The sequence below is a fragment of the Pseudopodoces humilis genome, chromosome 3 (genome assembly GCF_049639895.1).
Source record: "Pseudopodoces humilis isolate 2021_Gansu_Grassland_sample_001 chromosome 3, ASM4963989v1, whole genome shotgun sequence".
Classification (NCBI taxonomy): Eukaryota; Metazoa; Chordata; class Aves; order Passeriformes; family Paridae; genus Pseudopodoces; species Pseudopodoces humilis.
Genome location: NC_142202.1, coordinates 20,031,056 through 20,056,901, shown reverse-complemented (window position 1 = coordinate 20,056,901; position 25,846 = coordinate 20,031,056). Strand labels below are relative to the sequence as shown.

The 25,846-nt window shown below is 35.5% G+C and overlaps 1 protein-coding gene across 1 annotated transcript in view; it reads right to left on the bottom strand.

Moving 5' to 3' along the window:
• USH2A (usherin) overlaps positions 1–25,846 on the bottom strand; it is a 370,331-nt gene that overhangs the window by 295,076 nt on the left and 49,409 nt on the right. The window contains exons 11-15 of the mRNA XM_005523335.2: positions 25,426–25,556; positions 15,709–15,904; positions 11,809–12,450; positions 6,254–6,437; positions 1,012–1,175 (exon numbers count right to left, since the gene is read on the bottom strand). Of these exons, the coding sequence (XP_005523392.2) occupies positions 1,012–1,175; positions 6,254–6,437; positions 11,809–12,450; positions 15,709–15,904; positions 25,426–25,556 (1,317 nt within the window). The remainder of the gene's footprint in view (positions 1–1,011; positions 1,176–6,253; positions 6,438–11,808; positions 12,451–15,708; positions 15,905–25,425; positions 25,557–25,846) is intronic.

Sequence of the window (25,846 nt, the reverse complement as noted above, 5' to 3'; positions counted from 1 at the left end):
ACCTGGGAATGTCTTACCCTGTTGCTGCATTACACACGGCTACCTGAGCTAACTGTCACAGTATGACCAGTGTGGCCATTATTAATTAGACCTGCTGACAGAAATGTCCAGTTAGCACCTGCAGAGCTCCTCACTCATTGCTTACAGGACTTCCAAGACTGGACTGTTTACTGTGTATGGCAATGAGGTGTGCCACCAAAATGCAACACAGCTTTTCTACAGTGAGCTGAGCTCCTTCCCACATGGTTTGGCATTGCATAGCATGCTGCCCTCAAAACCCATGTTTGAACGTTGACCCAAAATCAACTTAAGTACTCAGTTTTCTTATGACATTTATTTTTGGCTTTTCTTCTTTAAAAACCTTGCCAGCTTGGAGATTGTGTGCTGGTGATGTTCATATCCAGATGTTCCATTGCAATTTATTACATTACAACTCATGATCTGATCTTCAATATAGCATTGGCCCCACCTCACACATGTCAATTTATGATGCTTTGTTACATCACATCACGTATTTTCCCAAACTGACTGAAAAAGTGCCTCAGGAGGAGAAAAGCAAAACTACATAGCACTGATGGAATGAGGAAAATATTTGGAATTAATCACCAGGAGTAGGTTTTCAACAGACCTTCTGTTCTTCAGACCTCCTGAAGGCAGGTGTCCTGCCTCCTGTCAGTGTCAGGAAAGGGGGCTACGCTGCAAGTGGTACAAATTCTGCTGCATTCATGTGACTACAAGGTGAACTCTAGATTGGTCACCAAAAAGAAAATGTGCAAGGGAAATATAGGTTGTCACTTCTTCCCTGGGTTAAACTACAAGCCTAAGGTGTGTATGACACAAAGGATTCTATACATCTCCCTAGAAAATCACCTGAACGTCAGTGACCCTGTATTTGGGGGTGGGGAGGGAGTAAACCCCAGTTTTATTACCGCTGACCTAATTCAATACCCACTAAAGGAGTTAAAAACTTTAATTTGAAAGACATGCTTTTAAGACCTAACACCCACTTACTTTTACTGCAGCCAAAGAGGTTGTGGACATCCAAATTACTGGCATCGGGAACACAGTTGTCACATTTCAAGCCAGTTACAAATTGTTTACAAACACACTGTCCAGTAACAAGATGACAAGTCCCACTAATGGCTCCTGCAGGATGACAATTACAGTGCTGACATCTATAAACAAAAACAAATCAAGGAAGTCATCAACACACATCAACACTTCAGTTAAGCACAGTAGGGTTTTGTTTAAAAGATTCTTGGGCAACATAATTAAAACATCATAAACAGTTCAGTAGTCTGAAACAGAGCAGAAAATCTATTAGTCTGATTTAAAAAACTTACAAAAAAGGTGCCCACTATAAAAATAAATATTTCACTGCCAAAATAATATTCTAATTTATATCAAACTCTACTTCCATACTTGGCTAGAATTAAAGAACTTTTATATATATTGATCCATCCACAGCCTGGATAATAATGTTTGGTAATAACCACATTATGCACTCAATCCTGCATCCTTACTCATACAATCTTTCTTGAGAGCTGCAGAGTTCAGTGCTATGTGTGAAACCAGCTGAAGAGGTTTCTGAAAAAAAATAGGCAACCTTCTACCTCAGGGAAAACTGGGATTCAGTTGGAAAAAAATAAACCAATTAATAATTTCTTGCCCACAAAGGCATCTTAAGGTTGAAAAAAATAACAAGCTGTGAATAAAGAATGAATGGTCACCAAAACTGGGAGAAAAAAAAACCCAGATTAAAACAGTGACAGGAAACAAAACAGCAAAAATACTAATATTATAACAGAAATCACAATTTCTTTCTGTTTTTTTCTCAATTTTTTTATGAAGCATAAAATTTGAAATAACTACAGTGAATAATTAATTAAACGTGCAAGTAAATTATTTTTAAATTAAAAGAACAAAAAATTTAAAAGCACTGGTATCACACAAATGCCACACTTCCTTCTGTAAATTTCTCTTGCAGCAGTAGAACACTTTCAGGATTAATTTATGCTTTGGCTTTTGCATGTGAAACCTCTTGTGATCAACTCACCCTTCACCTGATACACTGTTTCCCCACTGACACTCATTTATAGCACAGATACCGATGTCAGATTGTACAAAAACTCAAAGAGTTTGAAATCAAAACATCAGAAATCAAGCAAAGCAAATGACTACAAATACTGTTATGCTACCCCTTGCAATACTGACTGCCATTATTACTCATAACAAAGTAAATAAAACTTCATACTTTAGATTCTAATCTCACTGTATTTCAATCGTTGCAGACTAGAAGAGCTCTGAAAAACCATAGTCTGGGAAACAGGTGGGAAGGTACATTTCAGCTAAAACACACTGGAAACTCTGAGCTTCCCTCCCCTTGTCCTGAACTGGAAAACTCAAATTCTCAGGCATAAGCAACATCAGCCTCAAGGGAATTTTAAATTACTCCAGATTCCAGGTCCCAAGGTGACAAAGCAGCAAAAAGAAGAAGACACCAGAGAAGTCCAAGGCAGTCATCCTACGTCCCCTTTATTCTGCTAACCCTAAGATTAAAGAGTCAATTTATATTTGGCTGATCTTTCCTTGGCCAGCTTCAGCAGACCCAAGGAAACACGTGGTGGTGCCTTTATACAAGTTACTTTGCCATCTTCCCAGTTCACCACCATCACACCTTGGTCTGTGTCTCCTACTATCTTAATGAAAGCAGGAAAAAAAAGGGAGTTCAATTATATTTTAAGCATCAGCTTTTAAGGCAAGGGAGAGAGGTGGGGAAGGTGGGAACTGTTTTCACATTAGGACACTAAAATTCAGGTCAATAATCAGTGAAATAAGCATTAAATGTGAGAGATTTTTAAACAAGCTTAAAGAAACTCTTCACATACATTTTCTGCCTATCGCAGAGCTCTCTGTATTAGAGTTCCTTAACTCCACAGCAGCTCATGCTGTGTGATCTCCTGAGGAATCATTCAACACCCTTAAAAAGGCTGATAAAAGCTAAAGCTGCAAAATAAGCTGCAAATTTGTTTTATAGACTAATATTCTTTTGAGAATAAATAAAATACATTCTCTCTTGGAAACCACTATATTGTAGTTTGCTCTCGTTTACAGTCAAGAGTAAAGGGCAATTTTTTCAAAAGTCCTTTCATCTATAGACAGTACATCCAAATCCCCCTTTAAACAGAGGTTTTGTTTAGAGTGTTTTAACTAAAAACTCAGTTTAGTTACAAAACAAAAAAATTCTCAGTAAGACAGTATTTTATTATTATTCCATAATTTCATTACATGCTGATTATTTAGTAGAAGGGGGATGTTAACAGAAGTTTCTTGATAGATAAACAGAGAAAGATGAGCTTCTCTTATTGTTCCTACAGAGTTTTGCACCTCTTATCAATAAGGGTCTCCTGATTATTGTAGTTTTGATTATCATTCACACATGACAATCAAATTCCATACCCATACAGTCACAGTGATAGTTTTCAGCCTGGCAGGGTGGGGCTGTTGCTTTCTTGTTGCATTTTTCTTCTACGAAAAATGTAAGCTCTCTACCTTCACCTATACAGAATGAGGCTCCTGATCCTGCAAATGACAGCAGATATTTCACCATATTCTGCTCCATGGGATTACACATTATTTCTGTGTAATCACATGCATCATGTTCTTAAACTGAAAAAAACTGGAACTGGATTTGTTATTAAGCATAGTTCATGTTTTCCAGTCAGGATTAAGGATTCAGTCAATTAAGAATTTTCAAAAAAATATCCAATTCTTTTAAAAGATAAGTACCTTCCAATCATGTGAAAAATATTTGCCGTATTCTTGCCAAATGCTACTTTTTTCGAGGTACTATGAGAGAAACATATTTGAGTTTTATTAAAACAGAATTATATATAATCAAGGAAAACAGACTTTTAAAACATGGAAAGAGAAATGTCATGCCAAGATGAATTGTGATATTGATTTTCTGAGGATAAATGGGTTTTGTAATATTAATATAGAGAAACCTTTATTACATTGACTCTCTAGGTGCAGTTAGAGCCTCTCCAGCAATCTGTTTAAAATCTTCATTTTTCATCCCTATGGGAAAACCTCACTTGCTAAATGGATTTCATAAACAGTAATCTGTCAAGATATATATATAAATAGATAAACAATTTGTGATGTTCATTGACCAGTTCATTATAGTAAGCAATACTGAGGTAAAACATTTCAAATGTGTACAGATGCTCACAACCATTACAGATCTACTCAGACTGCTGCAAACACTCAGTATTTCTAATTCATTAATTGCCAAGAAATTTTTCATGCTTCATAACCTGAAATGCATTAAAGAATATGGAGGTCCTGTTTTATCTCAAAAATACCACAAAATAAATCAGCTCACATATACATTCAGAGTGGGAGAATTTTAAAACCTCACAATCTCTGTGTATCACAACTTCTGCTTCTTTTGTGCTACTGTGCAAAGACAGATATGTCTTTGCCCCTACAGATAGCTCACATCCTTTTCTGTCCTTAAAAGACACTTGGAGCAAGGATGGCTTAAATGACCTGGCAACTTTATGGAGAAAGAAAAAGCATATTACTTTTTTTATGAAGATATTAACAGTTGAAGAAATGGAATAAAATAGATTAACAAATAAAGATCTGCATTATCATTTTCAGTGGATAGAAGTTTCTGCCTGAGGAGCAGAGGTACATCGCCCAAAAAGACAACAATGAAAAGGGAGCCAAGAAAATGCAACACATGTTAATCATGTTAATGTATGAACAGAGTAGTCTTCAATACTGCCATGAGGATTAACTAGTATTAAGGCATTAAGACCAACTCAGATTCAAATTCCAGAACTGTAAAAACTTTCTATCTTTACAACAAAGTCTGGATCTAGATAATTTATATTTCTATGCTTTGAATTTCAAAAGACAGGTTCAAATGCAGGTATTTGAAAGCCAGTATCGAGCTCAGAAAAGCTACTGCTTAGCACAAATGTGCTAAAACTGAGGGGCAAGGGGAGAATCTATTCCCAGTAACTAAAAAAAAAAAAAAAAGTATCATTAATAATAAGGAAAATATATTTCAAAGGGAACTTTAATATTACACAGACTTTATTTCTCACCATTAGAAATGACAGTAAGTCAAAATAGGAAGTCCTTATTCCTACAGATTGCTTTATGGCTATTAGCTGTTGCCTCTGTGACCCAAAAGAGTAAAAAATAATTTTAAAAATCTCCTAATGAGTGACAGTAACATAAAAGTTAAAGTGAAAAATCTGCAGAATAATGTCAAATATATGCAGGATGACACTGCTAATCACTGCCTAAAAGCATGTCTACCCCACACTAGCTAGGGGAGAGAAGCAGAGGGAGGGGAACATTGTACAGATTTTGCTTTTGCCTGTGGTAGCTGGGTTTGGTTGTTTAAAAGGCAAAAATACCAAACAAAAAAATTTAACACCATCTGAATGAATCTGAATGAAAAGATAATAGCATAAGAGCTGTGCAATTTTTCTGGACAATATTTTAAGAGGAAATTGAGATTGTGAGGACTAGGCAAGAAAGATAATCCTAGGAAAAAAGAGCAATAGTTGAAATAACAGTGCACTATACAGATATGTTCTTCCCTTATAATCCAGGGAATCCATATCATTTCAATGTACCTAAAGACTTGAGGCTACATTAGAAATAAAATTTACCCTGTGGCACATAACAAAATGTTGAAAAATAATACACTGCTTCAGAAAAACAAATTTCTAATAGTAAAGATGCAGCAAATATTTGTACTGCTGTTACCAAAAGAAATTTGGGAAGTCAGGGATATCTGTAGTTTTCCCTTTCCCTCCCCACCACCCCCCACTAAATCTTCCTGAAATCTTCAATAGCATTCACTAGTTGTAAGAATGGCAAATTACTTGCATTTTAATAGTCAATGTTTAATACCTCAGAAAACAATGTACCTGACTGAAGATGTTGAGAAAACATAGGGAAACATTTAACAAATTGCTACAACTCAGCCTTATACACCTTTCATGTTGTTACTACTTAAATATGTGGCAAAATTTATATTTCCTTCGGCTCATGGAGCAGGGGATGGTGTAATGTATCACATGTGAATCAGAGTGCACACATGAACTCATAGAAGGAGTGACTTAACTAGAACACATCTTTCCATTGTCACCCAACCCTTGATTGAGCTATGAGGAAAAATGTAACAGGGAGGTTTTAAGTGACCAGTAAAAAAAGAAACACTCACCTCCCTGTGACAGAGTCAAATCCAAAATAAAGTTCTTTGCAATGTTCACATGTCTGTCCTGTTACAGAAGCATCTTGGCAACTACATTGGCCAGTGAGTTTATCACAGATCTGATTCACAGAACCAGCTATGTGGCACAGGCATGGCAGACAGCCAGTGACGCTAGATGGAGAAAAATAAAAACCTGCAAAAGAAAGGAATTTTTTTTTGTTATCCCTCTTCAGACTCTTAGCCAGAGCAAGTGCAAAATAGGGGGAGTACATTAACATGTCTGTGGGGAAAGTAAAAACCCAAGGATGTGAGAAGCACTCATGAATGCACCACAAGCAGTAGAAACAAAAAATAACATACAGAGACATTTGTCTGTTCTAATCTGAGATAGAAGCTCTGAAAATGGCAAGCTGCAAACTATAAGAAATGCACATATCTTCTTAAGAATGTTTCTTAATTTTTCTCAACCAGTGGTTGACGTAATCCTTGAAACAAGATAATGTTTCTTTGGAAAAACTACATTTGATGAGCATTTCTAGGTTTTTATTTATATTATACTCCTCTTTTACATAGAGCTTGTACCTACACAAATACTTTCACAGAAACTAATAACCTGATAAAAGAAAGTTACTGATCTGGTATTAAAAAGTGCTCATCCTGAATCCTGTCCTGTTCCTGTATTATTTCCAATTATGAATTTGAGTATTCATTTCACATTCCCCCCAGTATATTTGGTATGCCTTTGCTGTGCTATCTTCCATCCTATTGCCCTGACAAGCAATCTTTATTTATGCTGATATTTATCTATTACTGATAAATACAGTCAGATACAGTTTATATCCCTCTAATCTGGTCATTCAAGAATTTACCCATTATTCATAACCTCACCAGAAATTCCTAACAAAGAGCTTTTACACACATTCTCTTAATGAAGCTGTTCCACTTGCATAATCTATTTCACGATGTATGGACTTATTTAATTCTTAATAATTTCCTTCTGATCAGAAGACAATTCAAGTAATGGCACACTAGTAAAAATATAATTACATACATTTCCAAAACATTTTCTATTTTTACTTGATTATTAATAAACATTTAACTGTTTTTTTCAGCCTAGCTGTTCTTCTTTTTATTTTCCCCCTTGGAGTGGTACAGTTTATTAAAAATGTAGCAATGCATGAGAGTTTTGTAAATGATCCTGATGCCACATTATTAAGAGACACTAGACAATAACAAGTATCTATCTTGGAACATGAATCCTAAAATAGGCCCATTGATATGAGTTTCTATTTCCCTTAGCTAGTTGCTATTAGTTATTATTGTACAACTTCAATAGAAAAATTTCAGCTGCTACTGAGATATGCAGTATTTGCACAGACTTCTCAGACACTTGCCCTCTCTCCAGATCAAGTTCAATCAGTAGTTTCTTAGTCATGTTCTCAGCTACTGAACATTTTTTGCTGTCCAATAACTTCCCAATGTCCTGCTTTATAATAAGGAGCCCAAAATTATATTGTAACATGTCATATTGCCCAAGGCCTTATTATTTGTCTTACAAGAGATAGCTCTATATATACACCCCTAGGGTGGTATTCTCTGTCTTTGCAGCAATGCTGCACTGTGAGCTCATATCCAAATAGCAGAGGAACTAAACAAATTGAAAACATTAGAATTTTACTGCTCAAATCTTTGTTCAAGTTTAGCCTCTGGTCCTCGGTGAGATAAATCTCAAGTGGACAGTGAAGTGATATCAGTCTCCAGTTAACATACATTCGCATCATAAAAAAACCATGCTGTTGGCACTTTATTCCAGAGAGGCCCCAAACTGAGGCAGCACAGAGAGCAAATAGCCTGAAGTTATTAGTGAGGCAGCATGTATTATCTCCTGCTGCACTTCTCTGTGCTCTGCTGTGCCCATCCTGTGCATAAATAGAGGAGACCATTTCTCAGCAATGTCACTCCTGAGCACAATGAACAACTCCACTCAAAGAACCTAACAGCAAGGTAGGAAACAAGTGTAAGCCTTGGACTCATGCAGAAGGTCAAAGCACTTCTTCAGGACCCACTTTATAGTTGCAGTAAATGATAAGCACTCAAGCTAAACCAGATCCTTGTCCATCTGAAATTTTGGATAGAACTATGATTCTATGCTTCTTTTGTATAAAATAACATCTAAGAGAAGTCTATAGTGGGAGAATAAGCACATCTCTAGAAAATAAATTAATTTTTCCTGAGAAGGATCAATTATTACAGCATATACTACTTGTAGGAGCAAAATTACTAATTATAATCTAAACCTTAGTGTTGAACATCCTAGATCTCCTACAGCCATACTGCCTAAAACACTGTAGAGCAGTGAAGGATTTGGTAGGATATTTTTTTATTATAATCTTTTAGAAATGCTCTAAAAGTTTCTGGACAGTACCACAATTACTTTTTTTTGCCCCAGAAGTAGCAGGTAAAGGCAAAACATTTTTTTAAAAGTGAGGGAAAGGAAAACACGAAAAATTTCTTCCCCCAACTAATTTGTATGTACCATAATCAAATATAGAGGAAAAAGAGGAAAAACTATATTAAAAGTTCATACTGTTTTTCATAATCATTATTATTTACCTTCATCATCTAGAAATTGACTCCACCTAGGAAAGAGTACCAATTTAATGCAAGCTTAATTTACAGCAAGGTTAGAAGGGCTCATAGAAGTTGCTTTATGAAGAACCCACTGTTGTATAATGGAGCCAATTTCCAATTTTAAGACATCCACCACAAATCTCTCTGAGATCTATGTATGCAACTAGCATTATGCTTATTCTTTTTCAGACTGTTTTTCCAATTCAGCCATAACTGATCACATTTGTCAATCAAACACACTTTTCAAAAGGAAGAATTAAAATCATAGCAAAGTATTCAGCTTCTTTTTTTAGTCACCCTGTTAGCATTTCTCCCACTGTATAGAGAAGGAACACATGACCAATTCCTTAGCACCTTTACAGCTTACCATCTATGGCAGTAATGCTCATTTCTTAACCACAGGCTGGGAGTCAAAATGCACAGTTAACCACAGCAGCAATATTGTCACAAGATAATTCATATCCTTCAGGTCAAGAGAGGTAGTAAGTACACAAACCCTCAGTACTGGTGCCCAGAGACACATCCTACGTGTTTCTTTACATCTTTTCCATACTACATAGCATTCTATGCAAACCTGTGGTTATGGACTAAATAACTTACAAAACAAAACGCCTTTGTTACAGCTTTGCTGCTCTCATAACAAGATCCAAAACCTGTGTTGAATAGGATTTGTGCGGTACAAATTGCAGTCAGCAACACAGTTCCAGAATGAACTGGGACAAAATGCTCACAACGATTTGGGGGTTGAAGAGAACCTATGTTTCAACCACTGCAACCTAGGACATCTCATAAGCAAGCTTCTGTACAAGGTAAAACTCCTCTTTCATTTTGTTTCATGCTAGAATCAAGCGTTTCTCTCTTTGCATATACCATTAGTTTAAAGAAAAAAATAAATGTACACCAATCTACCAAAATGTTACTGGTATGAAAACAAACTGGAAAACACGAGTCATGGATACAGCCTAACAGATGAAACACATGGCTGAATGTGCCAAAAAGAGATTTAAGAAAATCAATCCCCATATAAAACAATTTCCAAAAGCTACAACTAGTTTGACTTTTTCTCAACTGGCAACTCTTCCTACATTAAGACTTGGTAACTTTTGGGAACTTCTCAGATTTTATCAAAGCACATGAAAGATATGCTACACTGGGACATTATTTTAAATGCTTTAATAATTAATATTTTAATACCTAACTTATATCATAGACTTGAGATGTCCCAACAAATTCAGAAATCCTCTGTATGTTTTCAGGGCTGCCAGAATTAATTTGTTTGTGTGTGCTTTAATTTGGCTGTGTTGGCTACATCTACACTTGGAGTACATTTTCACATACATTTGGAGTACCTTTTCTTGTCTTGGTCCCAAGATAAAGCCATAGGACATGTTTACAGTACTTGAAACCAATTAAAATCTTCTGTATTTCTATATGGAAGATTTTTATACCCTTCCCCATCTCTTTTGGCACATACTAACAAAGAATATTATATAAAAGTTAGAAATCTTAAGCATCTAAATGAGGTCTCACTAAAACAGTGAAAATAGCACAGCTCACTGTGCTCTCCTAAGAGCAATGCAGTGCACTTTTACAAAGATAAGAATTTACACTTTCACATGTAGCACAGAGCTCAGTGCTCAGCACATACATGTTTATAGCTATTAGTTAAAAAAATTAAAAATTATACTTACACAAATACATTTTTTAATTATTTCTCTTTTTACCAGGAACTATTGTAGGACTATTCCTCTGAGTGCTATGTAAGCTTTTCTACAAACCAGCCTGTTCACACTATCAATTAAACCTTTTTAAACCATTTAGTTCTGCATAAACCCTGGCCTTTCTTTTCCAAGGACAAGGGCGGTCACTGACTCGGGGAGCCTTGACATCACTCCTCTGCCGATCTCTGATTAAGTGGCTGCTATAGAGGGTTAGCAGGTCAAATAGCACTGGAGGAGGAACTAAGAAAAACAGAATGCTGCCTTATTTATTAGTATATGTACCTAAAATAATTTAAATGAAAGCATTTTAAAAAATACTTAATGGAGGTTAAGCAGCTTTTTTAACCTCTGTTCAAATTATTGAATGGCATATTAAAACCAATGGAGCTATAATGTACCTTTTAATGTGACCTGCTACTTGAATAAATTGCATATGTATTTAACTTGAACTAAATCTATCTGCTTAATATTATGATGGAGGGTAGGTTAACATTACCTATAGTTTCATTTTACCCATCTACTTTTTAAAACAAGAACATTGAAATATAACTACAGAGCTCCTCACTTACAATGAACTTTTACACTCTGCTTACAAATATGGCACAAAATCTTGAACAAATACGTAGCAAACTGCAAATATCACCTATTTCCAGGGCCAAACTGTAAGCAGCCCTTGTGCAAGCCAGCACAACCCCAACACAGCAAGGCAGGTGAATGCTCTCTAAGTGGCATGTTTGCCAGCCTCATCAAATTTAAGCAACCATCTCTGTGCCTCCTGCCACGCTCAGCTTTATGCATGAAGTGCCCTTCCTGAAGAGCATGCACTCTGCCTTCCAAATCCACGTTTTTCATTATGAGGATAGCTGCTGTTCGTTAGATTATGCCAATTTACCTCTTATTAAGGGATTGGGACTTGATTATTTGTGTAATTTCTCTATATCTAGAAGTAGCCTAACCTTATTTTGGACATGTTGAAACTGCAGTAATAATACAAATTATTCAACATCTGCAAATAGAATAGAAATTTGATGGTGATTAGGAAAATAATGCTTCCTTCTCACACAGTTAAGAAGAAACAGAAAAACAATTATAACATATGCCAGAGACATGTCAGACATGAAGCTGTCTAACCCCATATTAAAAACTGTAGGAAATTATAACAAACAAAGCAAAACTTACTACATCAAATCAATTGTCTTCCAATTTCCTTACCTGGTTTACACTCACCACACCTTCTCCCCTGGCGCTGAGGCAGACAGACACACTGCCCAGAAATGTGGTCACAAACTGTTCCTGCCAACGTGCCCAGAGCGTCACAGTCGCAGGGCTGGCAGCCGTGGGTATTGCTCAGGCTGAGGTTGTACATCTGCTGCATGCACTGACTGCACCGAAGGCCAGTCACACCAGCTTTGCAAGGACATTGTCCTGTCGATTTGTCACAAAGCAGAGAGCCATTTACTGTCCCTGCCTTCTCACAGTTACATGGCAGACAAAGGAAGGAGGGACCTTTCTGCACTCTGTGGTACCCATCCAGGCACTCGTCGCAGCGCCTTCCCCCGATATTTGGTTTACATGCACATTGCCCCGTCCTCACGTCACACACGGTTCCTGAAATCGATCCTGCAGCATCACATTCACAAGCCTTACAACCAGTTACATCCAGCCCATAAAAGTTGTCTACGCAGGTGTCACAGAGAAGTCCTTTCACTCGTTCTTTACAATTGCACTGCCCAGAGAGAGGGTTGCAGAATTGGCTCACTGAGCCATGGCTGTTACACCAACAAGGTTCACATCCATCTTCATTAGAATATCTGAGAGCTTTAAATCCAAAATTGCAACTATCACACCTCAGACCTGGAAAGAGAAAAGGAATTTTAAAAAAACCCAACAAAAACCCCAAATCTTAAAAGCTATTAGTTTTAAAAAGGGTAAGTATACTACACATGAAATAAAAAAAAAAGGAAGGACTGATATTCTTCACCAGTATAATTAACAGGAGTGACGAGGCTGCACAAATCAATTGAATAACTGTGGCATCCCAAAAATCTGTTTACTTTTCCAATTTGTTTCAGAAGCAATGCATTTCTGCTGGCCTCTCAATACAATTTAAGATACTTCTGCAAGAGATTCTTTTTAACACTTCTAAGACAAAGCAGAATTAATCTCTTTGTCCCCCAGAACACCACCTGTTGCACAATCAATGCCTATGTGAACTCTTCACCCTATATTGTAGAAATGTAATAAATAGAGAATTGCACTGGGTTCACAATCTGTTCTGATAATAGATTTATATATTGTATTAAAAACATTAAACATACACTAGGACAGCACAAGTTAGACTAACTATAACAAATTATTTGCTTAACACAATATTTCTGTTTTAGCATTGATTGCATTTATGTTAGTCTTTATCGTTAGCCCTTACTGAAAGCAGAAAATGTTTTCCATAATCCAAAATGAAATACTTTTATCTAAATGTATGATTTAGTTAACTCCTGCAGTACATTAAAATATATACTGTTTTCTTCATGCTTCATTCTGTAGTTTTATTAGCGTTGTTCTCAAAGTCAATGCTTGCTTTATCCCTGCCCCAAGGGATGGCATTTATATGTTAGTTTATAAAATGTACATTACAAGAAAGCAAACTAGATTATTATACGCAAAATGCAAATTCAGTTATGTATTTTTCCCTTGCAGTGCGAAAATCCTTCACTATGAAGCTATAATTTAATTGTTTCATATAGGAAAATATAAATACAATCTTCTAGCAAAACACTATCATCATTTAAAAAAAATACAAAACCATACCAAAATACATCTAGCAACTTACATGTAGAAAAATAAAACTAAAAATGGTAGGGAATGCATTATACACATGGATAAAAACTCAAAAACTCCAACAGAAGGCGAGTTCCTTTAACAGTGATGAATGACTCACCTAAGGCATATCATTTAATTTCAATAAGGAAAATAAAAAAGGACCACTATTGCTGCAAATTTTAAAAATAACTGTATTGTTAACAAGAATTATGACTCATTTTGAACTATTAAAATTGGTCTACATGGATTCATATCATATCAGTTTTAAAAATATGCGCAGTGCTTATTTGAATATGCCATACATATTCCTGACAGGTAATCTATTCCTAACGATACTGAGGAAGGCCTACAGGGCATCACATTCAATGTTAACAAGTACAGGGGAGTTAGCACGCTTGGCATTTAATTCACATTCTTCTACCTTTTTATTCTAGATGAATGACCTACTTTAATAAAATTATTGGTGCTAATGTATTTTACTGGTGATAGAATCATTAGCAAGATTTAACAGTTGTGTTAACTCTAACAGTTCATGTTTTATAACATTGCAGTCCATAGTTGCATTTTTCTGTTATCGTGTTTGTTCAAATAGATAAAATGGCAACAGACAGATTGCTCTAAAAACCAATTTAGAAATCCAAAGAGGAAAGTTCCCTGGTAAATTTGCTGCACACATTTCAATATACGGAAGCTTATTTACAATTGGTTTGGAAAACAAAAAAGGAGAATCTAGTCTGGAGAGAATTAGGTCTTTATCCTGCAAACAAACAGTTGCATAACTACAGCCCCCATCATAGCTACATATAAGTACAGAAAACATAGACCCACAGTCGGTTCGTTTTTTTTAACAACTATTTCAGTGAAAATAAAAACAATTCTTAATGTTTCCATCAAGGGGAGAAAATGTAATATGTAGATAACCAAATATGTGAGAACCAGACTGTGCATTTCTTGTCTGCCAAACTGCCACTGAATTAAAAAGTGTTTTCACAGGTTCAAACATAAAATGTGGGCAAAGAATATACAATTAAGAATGCTCTGAAGTCCTTTTTCTTGACCGTAGAGAAAGGGCTTAAGATGCACAAAGTTCTCTACTCTTACCGCCCTTTTCACTGCACAAAAAATACAGCATTCCACAAGAAAAAGGACTGAAACTGTTCAGGCTTCAATCTGTTTAGAGCTATTTTCATTATTTGTTGTTATTCTGCATTTTCTTCTTTCTTCTAATTTCCAAAAGCAACAAAGACAACATTACAAATGAGTCAACATTCACTAGTGAAGGCATATTTAATATTAAATATATTAACATGTACTTGAACATTATAAATGCAACCCAGAACCTGGTTAGGGTGAAGAAAAAATAGATTACTAATTCTGTTAATAACAAAGCAGAAGAGGAATTTTTCTTTTTCAGACATATGTATAGTCTGAGACATGTACAGTTACCATGCAAGGCTCACTTTATCAGGAAATTCTCCTTGCATAATATTCCCATACATCAACATTTCAAAGTGTATTATATATACTGTGTATTTTGGGCACTTGATAAATTTTGTCCTTATGTAGCTGTGGCTCCCCTCAAATATGCTGGAAGTAATAAATTGCTATAATCAAATCTAATTTCTGAAAAATACCTGTGGGAGTAACAAACAAAAAAGCACGTCTTGTAAAAAAAATGATAAATAACACAGAAGGTAGCAGTTTATTATAATCAGCTTGGCATTGAATTACAAAATTAAAATTATGTGGCCCTTGATAACTAACCCTGGCTATGTACATGATCTGTGGAATTATGTTGACTTATTTTGCATTTCATAGGAACAGTTCAAAGAAATATAATAGAAAAAAATTGATAGATTTATCACAAAGGACCCTGTAGCACAGAATATTTTGAGAAAAAAATCCATTTATTTTGGTCTATTAAGAAAACTAGCATGGAAACGATTTGCTTAGAACTCATTAAGTACAAAACACATTGAAAAAGTGCTAATTTTCTAAAAGAAACATCTACGCAGTAAGCAAATTACATTATTTCTGTGACTTATTAGTATGGAGCTATGTAAGCTAACATAGCTATGCCATAAAGAAACTTCTAAAGGGTTGATTAAACTAAGCTTCAAGCTGTAGTTTGATAGAATTATTAAATTAATAATTTTTCAACAGTTAATTTCATTCATTTTTGCAATCTGCCTTCAGCAAAGAAGCTTTCTATACCTTTCATTTAGAAACCAAGCGTGTTTTATTTCCAGAGAAAACAAGAAAAATGGCTCTGAACTCTTGCATTACACATACCAATAACATTTGCTTTGCACTTGCACTGTCCTGAATTTTGGTGACAGGTAATATCTCCATTGACTGTCCCAGAGGTATTACAGTTACAGGGACTGCAGCCATCAGGGTTTGACTGTTGCAGACTGTAGAATCCTTCCTGGCACTGATTGCATTGTCTGCCAGACACATGTCTCTTACAATTACACTGGCCTCCAATCTAGAAAGATACAAAATAATACAGAATGATGAACATATCTATTTTTAGTATAATACATTCATCAGCAACAAGAATGGGAGTATGAGTGGGGCAGGAGAAAATTTAAAATGAACAGAAAAAAAAAAATAAGCCTGTATTTTTTTTAATTTGTTGAGAGAGAGGAAAAAGGAGAAATATTGAACAGAGTGTAACTATTTGACTTTTAAATAGAGTTTAAAAGTCCTCTTCTTTCAAAACAGAAGGGAAAAATAAGTGAGTAAACAATACGGCCATATTTACCATCTGGACAGAGAACCTGCAAAGAATATTTACAAAATTGCATGGTAGAAATGGTAACTTCTATTAAAATGAATATTTTTTTGAATCACAGTTACTGTAAAGAACTTCAAAGGTCAAGTTTTGCATTTTTTGTTCTGCCTACATGCTTATTTATTTTAGTGAAAATGTTAAACAAAAATGAAGCAAAATTGAAGGTTTTCCTTTCTGATTACTTGTCCAAGGTACATTTCCCTTCCCTCTACTGAAGGATGTGATCCAACAGCACAGGAACTCAAACCCTCTCCCTCTTTTTGGTTCAGCTGAGATCCAAACCATTCAGCTTCGCCGAGGGTATGTAAAAGTCCTCACCTCTCCCTAAAGGTGTAGCATTGCTATTCAGAAGGAGCTGACACATTCTCTGTTATGCCAAGACCATCATCTGGGAGTACAAGTCTCACATGTTGTGCAAGATTAAAGGGGTCCTAAAAAGCTACCTCAACTTCAGACCTCTGAAAGCCGGGGGAAAACCCCAATCTCTACATTCATCACTTTCATGGTGGGGAAACCAACCACAGGGAAAGGGCAACAGCACAGGAATGGAGAAACAATGACATCAGTTAATGCACAACAAAAACAATCCCAGGGAGTCAAAGCAACACAGAGATGGGAGGTGGCAAAAGGTTTGGGATCCATAATCAAGGAACAAAACCTAACTTTTCTAACTGAAGTGTTCTGGGAAATGTAGAAATAAAGGAACTGTGTTACAAGGAATTTTCTTCAGGTCAGCGTATTTTTTCAGTCAGTGCAAATATTTACAAATATGAAAAAGCACAGTAATTCAAAAGCCATATTCATCTATGACATCAACAACTGTAGTTCAATGTACTTGGTTTTTAATTAGCTACTGAAACAAAAATTTCTCTTAACAGTTGCCTTTTTCATTTTAATCTACAAGTCAGCCAAGCTGAAACAAGAGAGACAAAGCTGCTGGCAATTTCCACTTAAATATTATCATCACACCCTCAAATCTAAAATGAAGCTCTAAGCTTTATTAATACAAAATAGAATATATGAACAACTAATAGTAAATTCACAGTGCAGGAAATATTGAATAAAAGTTAGAGAAGAATATACTCCTACCATTTCCTCATAAAAGGATTCTGTAGTCCATAAAATCTCTTTAATATGACTTCTTGATAGAGATCTATTACTGATGTATCAGCCTTAATTTTCAGGAAGATGTAGATATTATAAACACAGGACAACAGCAAGTACAAGAAGAGTTAAAAGACCACAATAGCAGAAAACACAGCAACAAGGATTTTCAAGTTAATTCCCTTTTAGACTGGATTTGATCTAGATAGTTAGTGTATCATAAGAGACCCAGTCATGCATCACAGCCATTCATCAGAGAACTCGCATGTGAAAAGCAGATCTGAGTTTAATCCTAAATGAAGAAAATGAAGAAAAATACCCAGTTTAATGCATAACTGTAAAAGAAACATTTTTGTGCTAGTGGTCACAGCATACACAGGTTACACAATAGCACTCAACTCATACCCAAAAAAACTTAGAAGTTACTCCAAAAGCTGCCACAGGAAGGAAACCATTACCTGGAAAATGACATCTTCAATAACTGAAAGTATGACCAAAACAGGATAGCTAAGAGAAGATCACCACCACCAAATTTTAAACTAGAATAAGGCAACACAAAAATGAGCATTTAACAAGAAACATGCCTAAAGCATGAAGAGAAAAAAATTGAATGTCAGAAACAAAGGAAGACTACCACAGAATCAGGACAATAAATAATTAAGTGGTATGATTTGCAGATTCAGAGTGGACACGTGCAGCATCAGTAACAGGCTATCCAGAGGGCATGTGGAATCTCTGTTCCCAGAAGTATCAAGATTTATCCAGACAAAATCATGACTGACTGGATATAGCACTGACAACAGTTCTGCTTTGAGGACAGCAGATGACCAACTAATGCTTTTATGATTACTTGTAGCATTCAGGAAAGAGAACCACAACAGAGATCGTAAAGGAAGTCTTCCACAGCTCCTCACTACAAAAGAGCATCTACCTTTCTATATCAGGAATGATTTTTTAAGACTGATTTAAAACCAAAGAATTAGGAAGCAAAATATTTTAGCAAAATCTCAGCTGTTGAAGAGTGACTACACTTTACATGAGACTAAAGTTCTAGATGAAACAAAATGCAACATATTGAAACACTTAATAATTGCTTAAATAAACACCTGTAAAAGAGGAATAAAATTACATCAATCTCCTTAAAAGGCTGTAAGAAATTTCTAAGATCTACATTCTAGTAGGCTCTTTTTCATTACTGTTCTACATTTTACTAGAAATTAAAATGATATATTGGAAAACCTGATATTTTTTCCCAAAGGAAAATCATGCTACATGATACTACTGCATTTCTTTAAGTCAGCAGCATTTTAATATATCACATACACTGAACCAAATGGATGATCAAAAAGTCAAATTAATTTCTACATCAAGAAGTACAAACTTAATGCCTGGGGAAAACCAACACTGACTATAGGTAGACAGTGATTCGTCCAAAATTAGCTATTACCACTCAAGAAAGAAGCTGTTAAAGCTGCTCCATTTCCCCTACAAATCATTTGGAAGCTCTGAAGCATTTAAGAAGGCAATAGGAATACTGTGATTATCAAGAAAAGAACTGAAAATTGCACAGGAAGTCTCATTCTGTCATAAAAATCTGTTTTGTATCAACATTTTACATAATTTGTGTATCTGGTTACCCTCTCTAACATAAAAGAGGTCACAGAGTAAGTAGAATAAGCAAAGATACAAATGAAAAGAGACTAGAGACTTTACAGTTTGGAAATAAAGGATTGAAATGAAGGGAATACGTGGCTACAAAATCATGACTGTCTTATAGAATGAATTTTTGTTTTCTCAAGTTACAAGATAGAAAACCCAGGAAATCCTAAGAAAGAAAAATTAAAAGAATGAATTGCTTAAAAAAATTACTTATATTAATTCCATATGTGGACACCAAACATGTGGCTACTTAGACAAAAATCCTGAGCCCTAAATCCATAAATAACTGAAATCTAGAAAAGCACATCACAGCAGGATCACACTTCTGGTTAGCAGAGAAGATACTGTGCTAGATTAGTCTCACACAGCAGAGCTGTTCTGACCCTGAATACCTGGAAATCCATGGCTAATTTTGAGCAAAGGGTAGATCTTTCCAGACACCACAAGAGAAACATGTAGATTACACAATGCTAGAAGAAGCAAAGAATACCAGGACCTCCAGCATAATTTTGTGTCAAGCTATTAAAAGAAGCAGTAATTTTCATCACATGCACTTGCGGAAAATGTACAACCCCAAACCCAACCATAACAGGGTAAAAAAAATTATGCTTGAAGAATAAATATAACTCTTTAAATGACAGAGAAATGTCTGGCCAACTAAAAAATTCAAATTCTGTCCAGGAACCAGCCAACAAAACCATTTCCAGATCTGCCTGTTAAAAGAATATTTGGGCTTTATCTGGGGAGTATTTGATTTAAAAATGAGAAATACAGAAAAACAGTATCCTTAATTTCTCTGTACAGACAGAGAAATAATCAGTGAAATGCTTGGCAATGAATACTGTTTCAAAGAAGCTGAACAAGCTGATAAATGCTTATAATGCTGCAGAAATAAGTATACCACAGGTTATAGCATGGAAATCTACATCAAAATGGGGAGAACAAACCATTTCAATAACTACATAAAAATCCAAGTGAATTACAAAGGAAATAGGCTATTTTTGTTATTATTTCTGTAAATCTGGCTTACTCTGGAAACTATGGTATCACTGAAAGTATTGGTAGCAATGAATATTTAAAGGTTTTGTTAACCAGAATTTCACCAGTTGTTCACTGGAGATATTACTGAAACTTCCCCCCCTTCCCTGATTCAAATGTTATCTGCCATTTAAAGAGAAATATTTCATTTTTCTATAACCAATGCTGATTATAGGAGAGCAGAAAGCAATCTGTGCTCCCATTACTAATGCCTGAGAAGCCTGGTTCTGACCCAGTCAGCAGACAGAAACTGCCTGTGTATTAACATGATCATCTTGGTACTAAATCACTGATGGAAAATATCTGTCTGGATTGTTGACTCTGAAAATGAACCTGGCCGAGCATTACTACCAAGTGGTGGTGTGTCTTGGGACCTCATAATTACAATTGTTATTTGATGCAGAGAATCACTGATGCCAAGTTCACATGTATCCCTTGTGTCATTTATAATTTACGTACAAAATACACATTTTTCCTATATCCTTGGGTGTAAACAGTTACAAAAGGTATGCCAGCAACCTTCTCCTGCATAAACCACAACTGCAGACTCGTCCTTAATCAGGAATCCAACTACTTAATGTTTCTGAATTTTAGGTATACTGAGCAGTTCATCTGCTTCAGACTCTTTAACTGGGGGATACTTTAACACATTACATCTAGAATGACAAATTCAAAGTGAAGCCTGTTCAGCAACCCTTCCAATGTCCTGTTACTAGACAGATACACAGACTTAAAAGGAGATTTAAGCAACCAGGACAAAGGGTGCCATATTCCAAAGAATTGTCTTAATTGTTCATTAGAGTACAACCAACTGTTTAGCCATAGCACTCACCTAGTAGATATTCAACATATACATATCATAGTATCAGAAATATAACTTCTGGCTATTTAAACTCTTGTTGGCCATACGTATTCTTATATTATAAAATGAAATTTTCTGAAAAAAATCATTTGCCTAAGCCTTTCTGAAAGTTAAAATCAAATTAAAATCCTTGCCTTGAATAGGCTTGTAATTTCAAATTGCTTTTCTTTGGTGTCTGTAATAGAAGTAATATAGTGTCAAAAACACAATCAGAAAGTCTCTGGACAGTAAATGTGATATGGGGCTGGAACAGACTAAATAAAACAAAGTTGACACGAAGTTTCTTTTTCCAAAGTTAACTTGTGGTTTTGAAGTCCAAAACATCTGACAAAAATATATTATAATTGGCCAAGTCATTTCTAATTTCAATTATTTACTCTCTACCACAGCAGAAGCACCTTTCCTTGACTCACTGCAAGTTTCAGGGCATTGCAAGACTCAGGAGTATATTTAGGTCTGGCATGAGATTCTTTTTGTTCATTATGCCATCACCAATTTTGTAATTGATTGGTACCAGTCTCAACATTCTGCCTTTCTGATATAAATGCTAATCATATATTTCTCTCTATCTTCTTACTTGATGCAAATCTGGCAAGGACCCCAACATTCAGCTGTCTGCAGTCTCAGGAAGGGGAAGCAAGGGGGTTGAGGACTTGCATTTTCTTTTATTTTTCACCAGTTTAGGAAATGAGAACGGTACGGTGTGCTGGCTCACACACATAGGTTAATGGTCTGACACCAAATACCTGAGAGTATTCTCAGGATGTCGACTTTGGGAACTGAAAATTGAATAAGCAGCAATAATGAAGTTCCTTTGCACTCCCCTGGTATCTCTTCTTGTCATCACATATGATGACTTTCAAAAGTCAGTAGCTTTCTACTACTTCTGCTCAAAAACATAAAATGAGGCATTTACCCTCTGCTCACAACACTCCAAGGGGTGTGAGTGGACCAAATCCCACAGATAAACTCTCACAGAAAACCAGCATTTCCACTTTAAAAAATCCATCTGAAATAAAGCCATAGGATTAGTGAACATAAAAAACCTAATTTTCCCTCATTTTAGCAATAAGGTTAAAGGCCTTCCATTAAGGGAAACCCAGGATTCAGAATACACACAGTGCTTGATAACTTGATTTTTTTGTGGACTCCACTATGCACAATATTTTTCATCAACACATTTGCATCCTTTACGTTCCTTATTCTCTTTGGTATATTTGTTGACTGAAATCCCCTTAATTAACTGCTTTACCCTATGTTCTTTCCCTTGCAATACATATTCCATTTATTTATTTATTGTCAATCACAATAAACTGGTTGAATTCCATATGGATGGATAAATGAAAAGGGGAATGCTCATTCTAATTTTGGATAAAAGAATTAACTCAGAAATGAAAACAGAAATACTATTTTCATTTTGTGCATACATATATATAATTTTTATAAAACAGTATTTAGGGAGTGTGCAGAAAGGCAAAATCTGAAGTCTGTTCAGACAGTTACTTAGAAGCACCGGAATCTGCTTGACTCTTCAGAGAAAATAGTAAATAACATTTTCTTCATTTTCTTGCCTTAGAGTTTTCCTGTAACATGAGACAATACAGCTGCCACCTTGACAGAAGAAAATAAAGTCTTTGCAACTCTGAACAATATCCTCTGCATTAAAATACAGCTTCCTCTCTACAAGTACATGAGATATATTTATTTGGATGTTAAGGGTCAGTTTTTAAAAATCAGCAAAAGCTGAGTAAAGAAAGACAACGAAATTCACCGAGACCAGAATGTTACTTCCAAAGACTAGGTAAAGGCAATAGCAGCACTTTGAAGTTTGTCTAAAAACAAATGCCCAGGAAAAAAATACTTTTTCTCCCAGCATTATATATGACTTACTATAACAGAATCACAAAAGGACTACAAGCTGCCATGTCTGATAGAATATGTAAGTATTTGTAAAGCAGTCTGCGTAAAAAGAAGCACAGGAAAATGAATAAAGGATTTTGGTATGAGGGCCAGAAAACATTAATCTCCAGCTAGAGCAAGACTGATCACGTCAGCAGTATTCTGGTAGAACTTTCTCACGTGCGAATGGTTAAGGAGAAAAGAGGAAGGCAGCTAATTCTTTCACTCTCCTAGGATTCAAGTACCTCTAACAGTTCATCTGGACTTTCTGATTGTTTGAAATATTTCTTGACAAATGCTCACAAAGACAAGGCAACCATATTTTCTACAATGACTAAACATCAATAACCAGCACAGAAGTGGACAAATTTTATCAGGCTGCAGCAATTCCCACTTGTACTCACCAGTCTCAAAGGAAAACCTCACTCTGCAAAAATATCTAACAAATTGCTTGTAGATGCACTGCTACATGACTCTTCTAAAATTCCACCTGTTACTGCAAGCCATAAAGTCACAATTTTGAAGTTTTACTATGTTAGTTTGCTCTTTAAAATACAAAGGAAGTTACACACTGATCTGTAAGTGGGCATGATCTTCAGATGTATGAGAAGTGAGAAATGCTGCAAGGGAGAAATTCTCCATACCTACATGCATTTCTCACCAAGGGTAGAGTGCAATAGGTAACAAAACAGGCAATAAAGTTTTCATGATCAGTCCAAAGAACTGAGATGGGAGCAACTGTGTTGCAGTCAGCTCTTCTACAAATCTTGCAAACTATCAACATGAATAATACTTCATTTGACAAGTGAAGGTTCTTTCTGTGTGATTCAATAGATTAGACTGTTTTGTGATTCAATGGATTAATTTTGGAACTCTGTACCTCATGGAACTTAGTGACTAAAGTGGCACTTTGCAAAAAGAAAAAAATGTTGATGATCTGAAGAAAGTGATGAGTTATGCAGTAAAAGTGTATTCTGCCTCATTTTTGCCAAATTTCCTTGAAAATTATCAATGACATGTGACAATTAATTTTCACGAGGAGGGTCCTTATTCCTTATGATTCCATCTTCCACAGGTCAAATTTGGAAACACTTCCTCCAATGATGCCTTCCTATTTCATGTAATTAATTTCAGCCTTTTGTCCCCAGCCTTATTAATTTATTCTTTAATGCCTCTCAATCATTTCTCCCTGCTCTGCTTCTACTGCAGCATTTGATGCTTTTTTGTGCAATACAGTCTCCCCCATTTTTCCCATTTTATCTCCCTGTTCATACTTCCATAGTCGGACATTATCAACATTCTTGTATATTTAAGTATAAAGCACTGATTTCTGTAAACTACTGTTCCTCTGATTATTAATCACAGCTAAATCTGATTTAGGTTAACATTTCACCACAAACCCTGGATACAAAAATTAACATTTGCTTTCATTCCTCGTATGTCTTTAAAAATAGCCCTAACATGATACCTGTATTTTGCAAGTTGTTTTTTTTTCTTCCCACTTCTGTGTTACTGGAAGAGTGTGTTACTTCAGAAAACTGAAAATTTTAAAATAATTTCTCTTTGTAATTCAGAAGACTATTCTATAAAAACACATTTTGCTAAACTTGCATGTCACACAGAATATTGTACTCGATGCATGAGTTCTGTGAGGTGCACTGAGTCAAACCGGGTACATATCTGTACCACTATGATGGTAACGGAGGATGAAAATACAATAGGATCCAGAAGAGTTCATTGTTAAATAAAATTCAATGACAAGAGACATATGATGAAAAAAGCAAGAGATACTTTATGAATAGAAGTGTTGAAAAAAGAAGAGATAGGACAACTGGCAACAAGCTGAAGGAGTTCTATCACATTTACCTGCAGAATAAGTTCAACCTTCAAAATAAATTTCAAAGCAATTATTTCTTCCCTATTCCTAAAAAAAAAATTCAATCTTGACATCTTGACAATGGACAGGACACATGCATAGAACAGAAATCACAATTTTCAAGATTCAAGATTTTCAAGATTCAAGATTTTAACCGCTTTTCCTTTTTTTTTTTTTTTTCCAACATGCATGTTTTAAAAGTTACAGATAGATTTATAATTGGACTAGACAGCTTGCATGACAATGAGGTCCACTGGCTTTAAAAGCATAGCTGATGATGTTCTCTTGTCAGCGTCACTTTGTGGGTTTCTTTTATTTTTAATGGACTTTATAAACTAAAAGGGAGATCAATCCTTGTCTTATTATGGGAAAAGTAGCTTAATTTTAGTTCAATTTCAGGCTCAGCTTATTGACAGAATTTTCAAGACCTTTTAGGAACCTTAAGACAGAACCAAATCCTCCAAAAACACTCAAAACCTAGATGTTTTAACATTACTGAGTGCAGAAGTAACATCCCAAAACTACTGTTCATACAGCATCTTTTGTGTCTGTTGCTCATCTAGATGAGTAACTCTTCACCTACATGTCAGATTCCTCTCTGTTTTCTCAGCTTTCAAATGTCTGATATTAGTCAATTATCATTTTTAAAAGTCTGTACTTAAGCATGTATTATAATACACTAGTTACCACCTGAATATACTTTGTAACACCTTATGGCTGTCAACCCAGTTGATTGAAACATTTTCTCCTTTTTTCTCAATTGAGGTTACTTACATTATCACACAGGAGGCTCTTATTTTTGGTGCCTGTTGAGTTACAGTCGCAGGGTTTGCAAACATCAATGGCTGAAAGATCTACACCTGCTTGTCTGTAATGGAAATCCTTGCACAGCTCACAGTTCATTCCTGCATGAAAGAAAGGTTATGCATTATGGCTTCCAATTCATTAAAATTAGCTGTATAATTCAAAATTAAAGACTATTCCTTTGAGAGAATTCTATAATTTTCAGGACGTCCATTTTAATGCACCTTTCATCTCTACCTGCCAATTTAGTGATCCAGAGCATATGAAACAATGAACCTGTTACAAACTATGTTTTACTCCATTAAACTTCCATCTGTTATATAATACCACACTTATATAAAAGCTGTGCCATGCAAATGCCTATACATTTTTTGGAAAAATTGAACCTGAA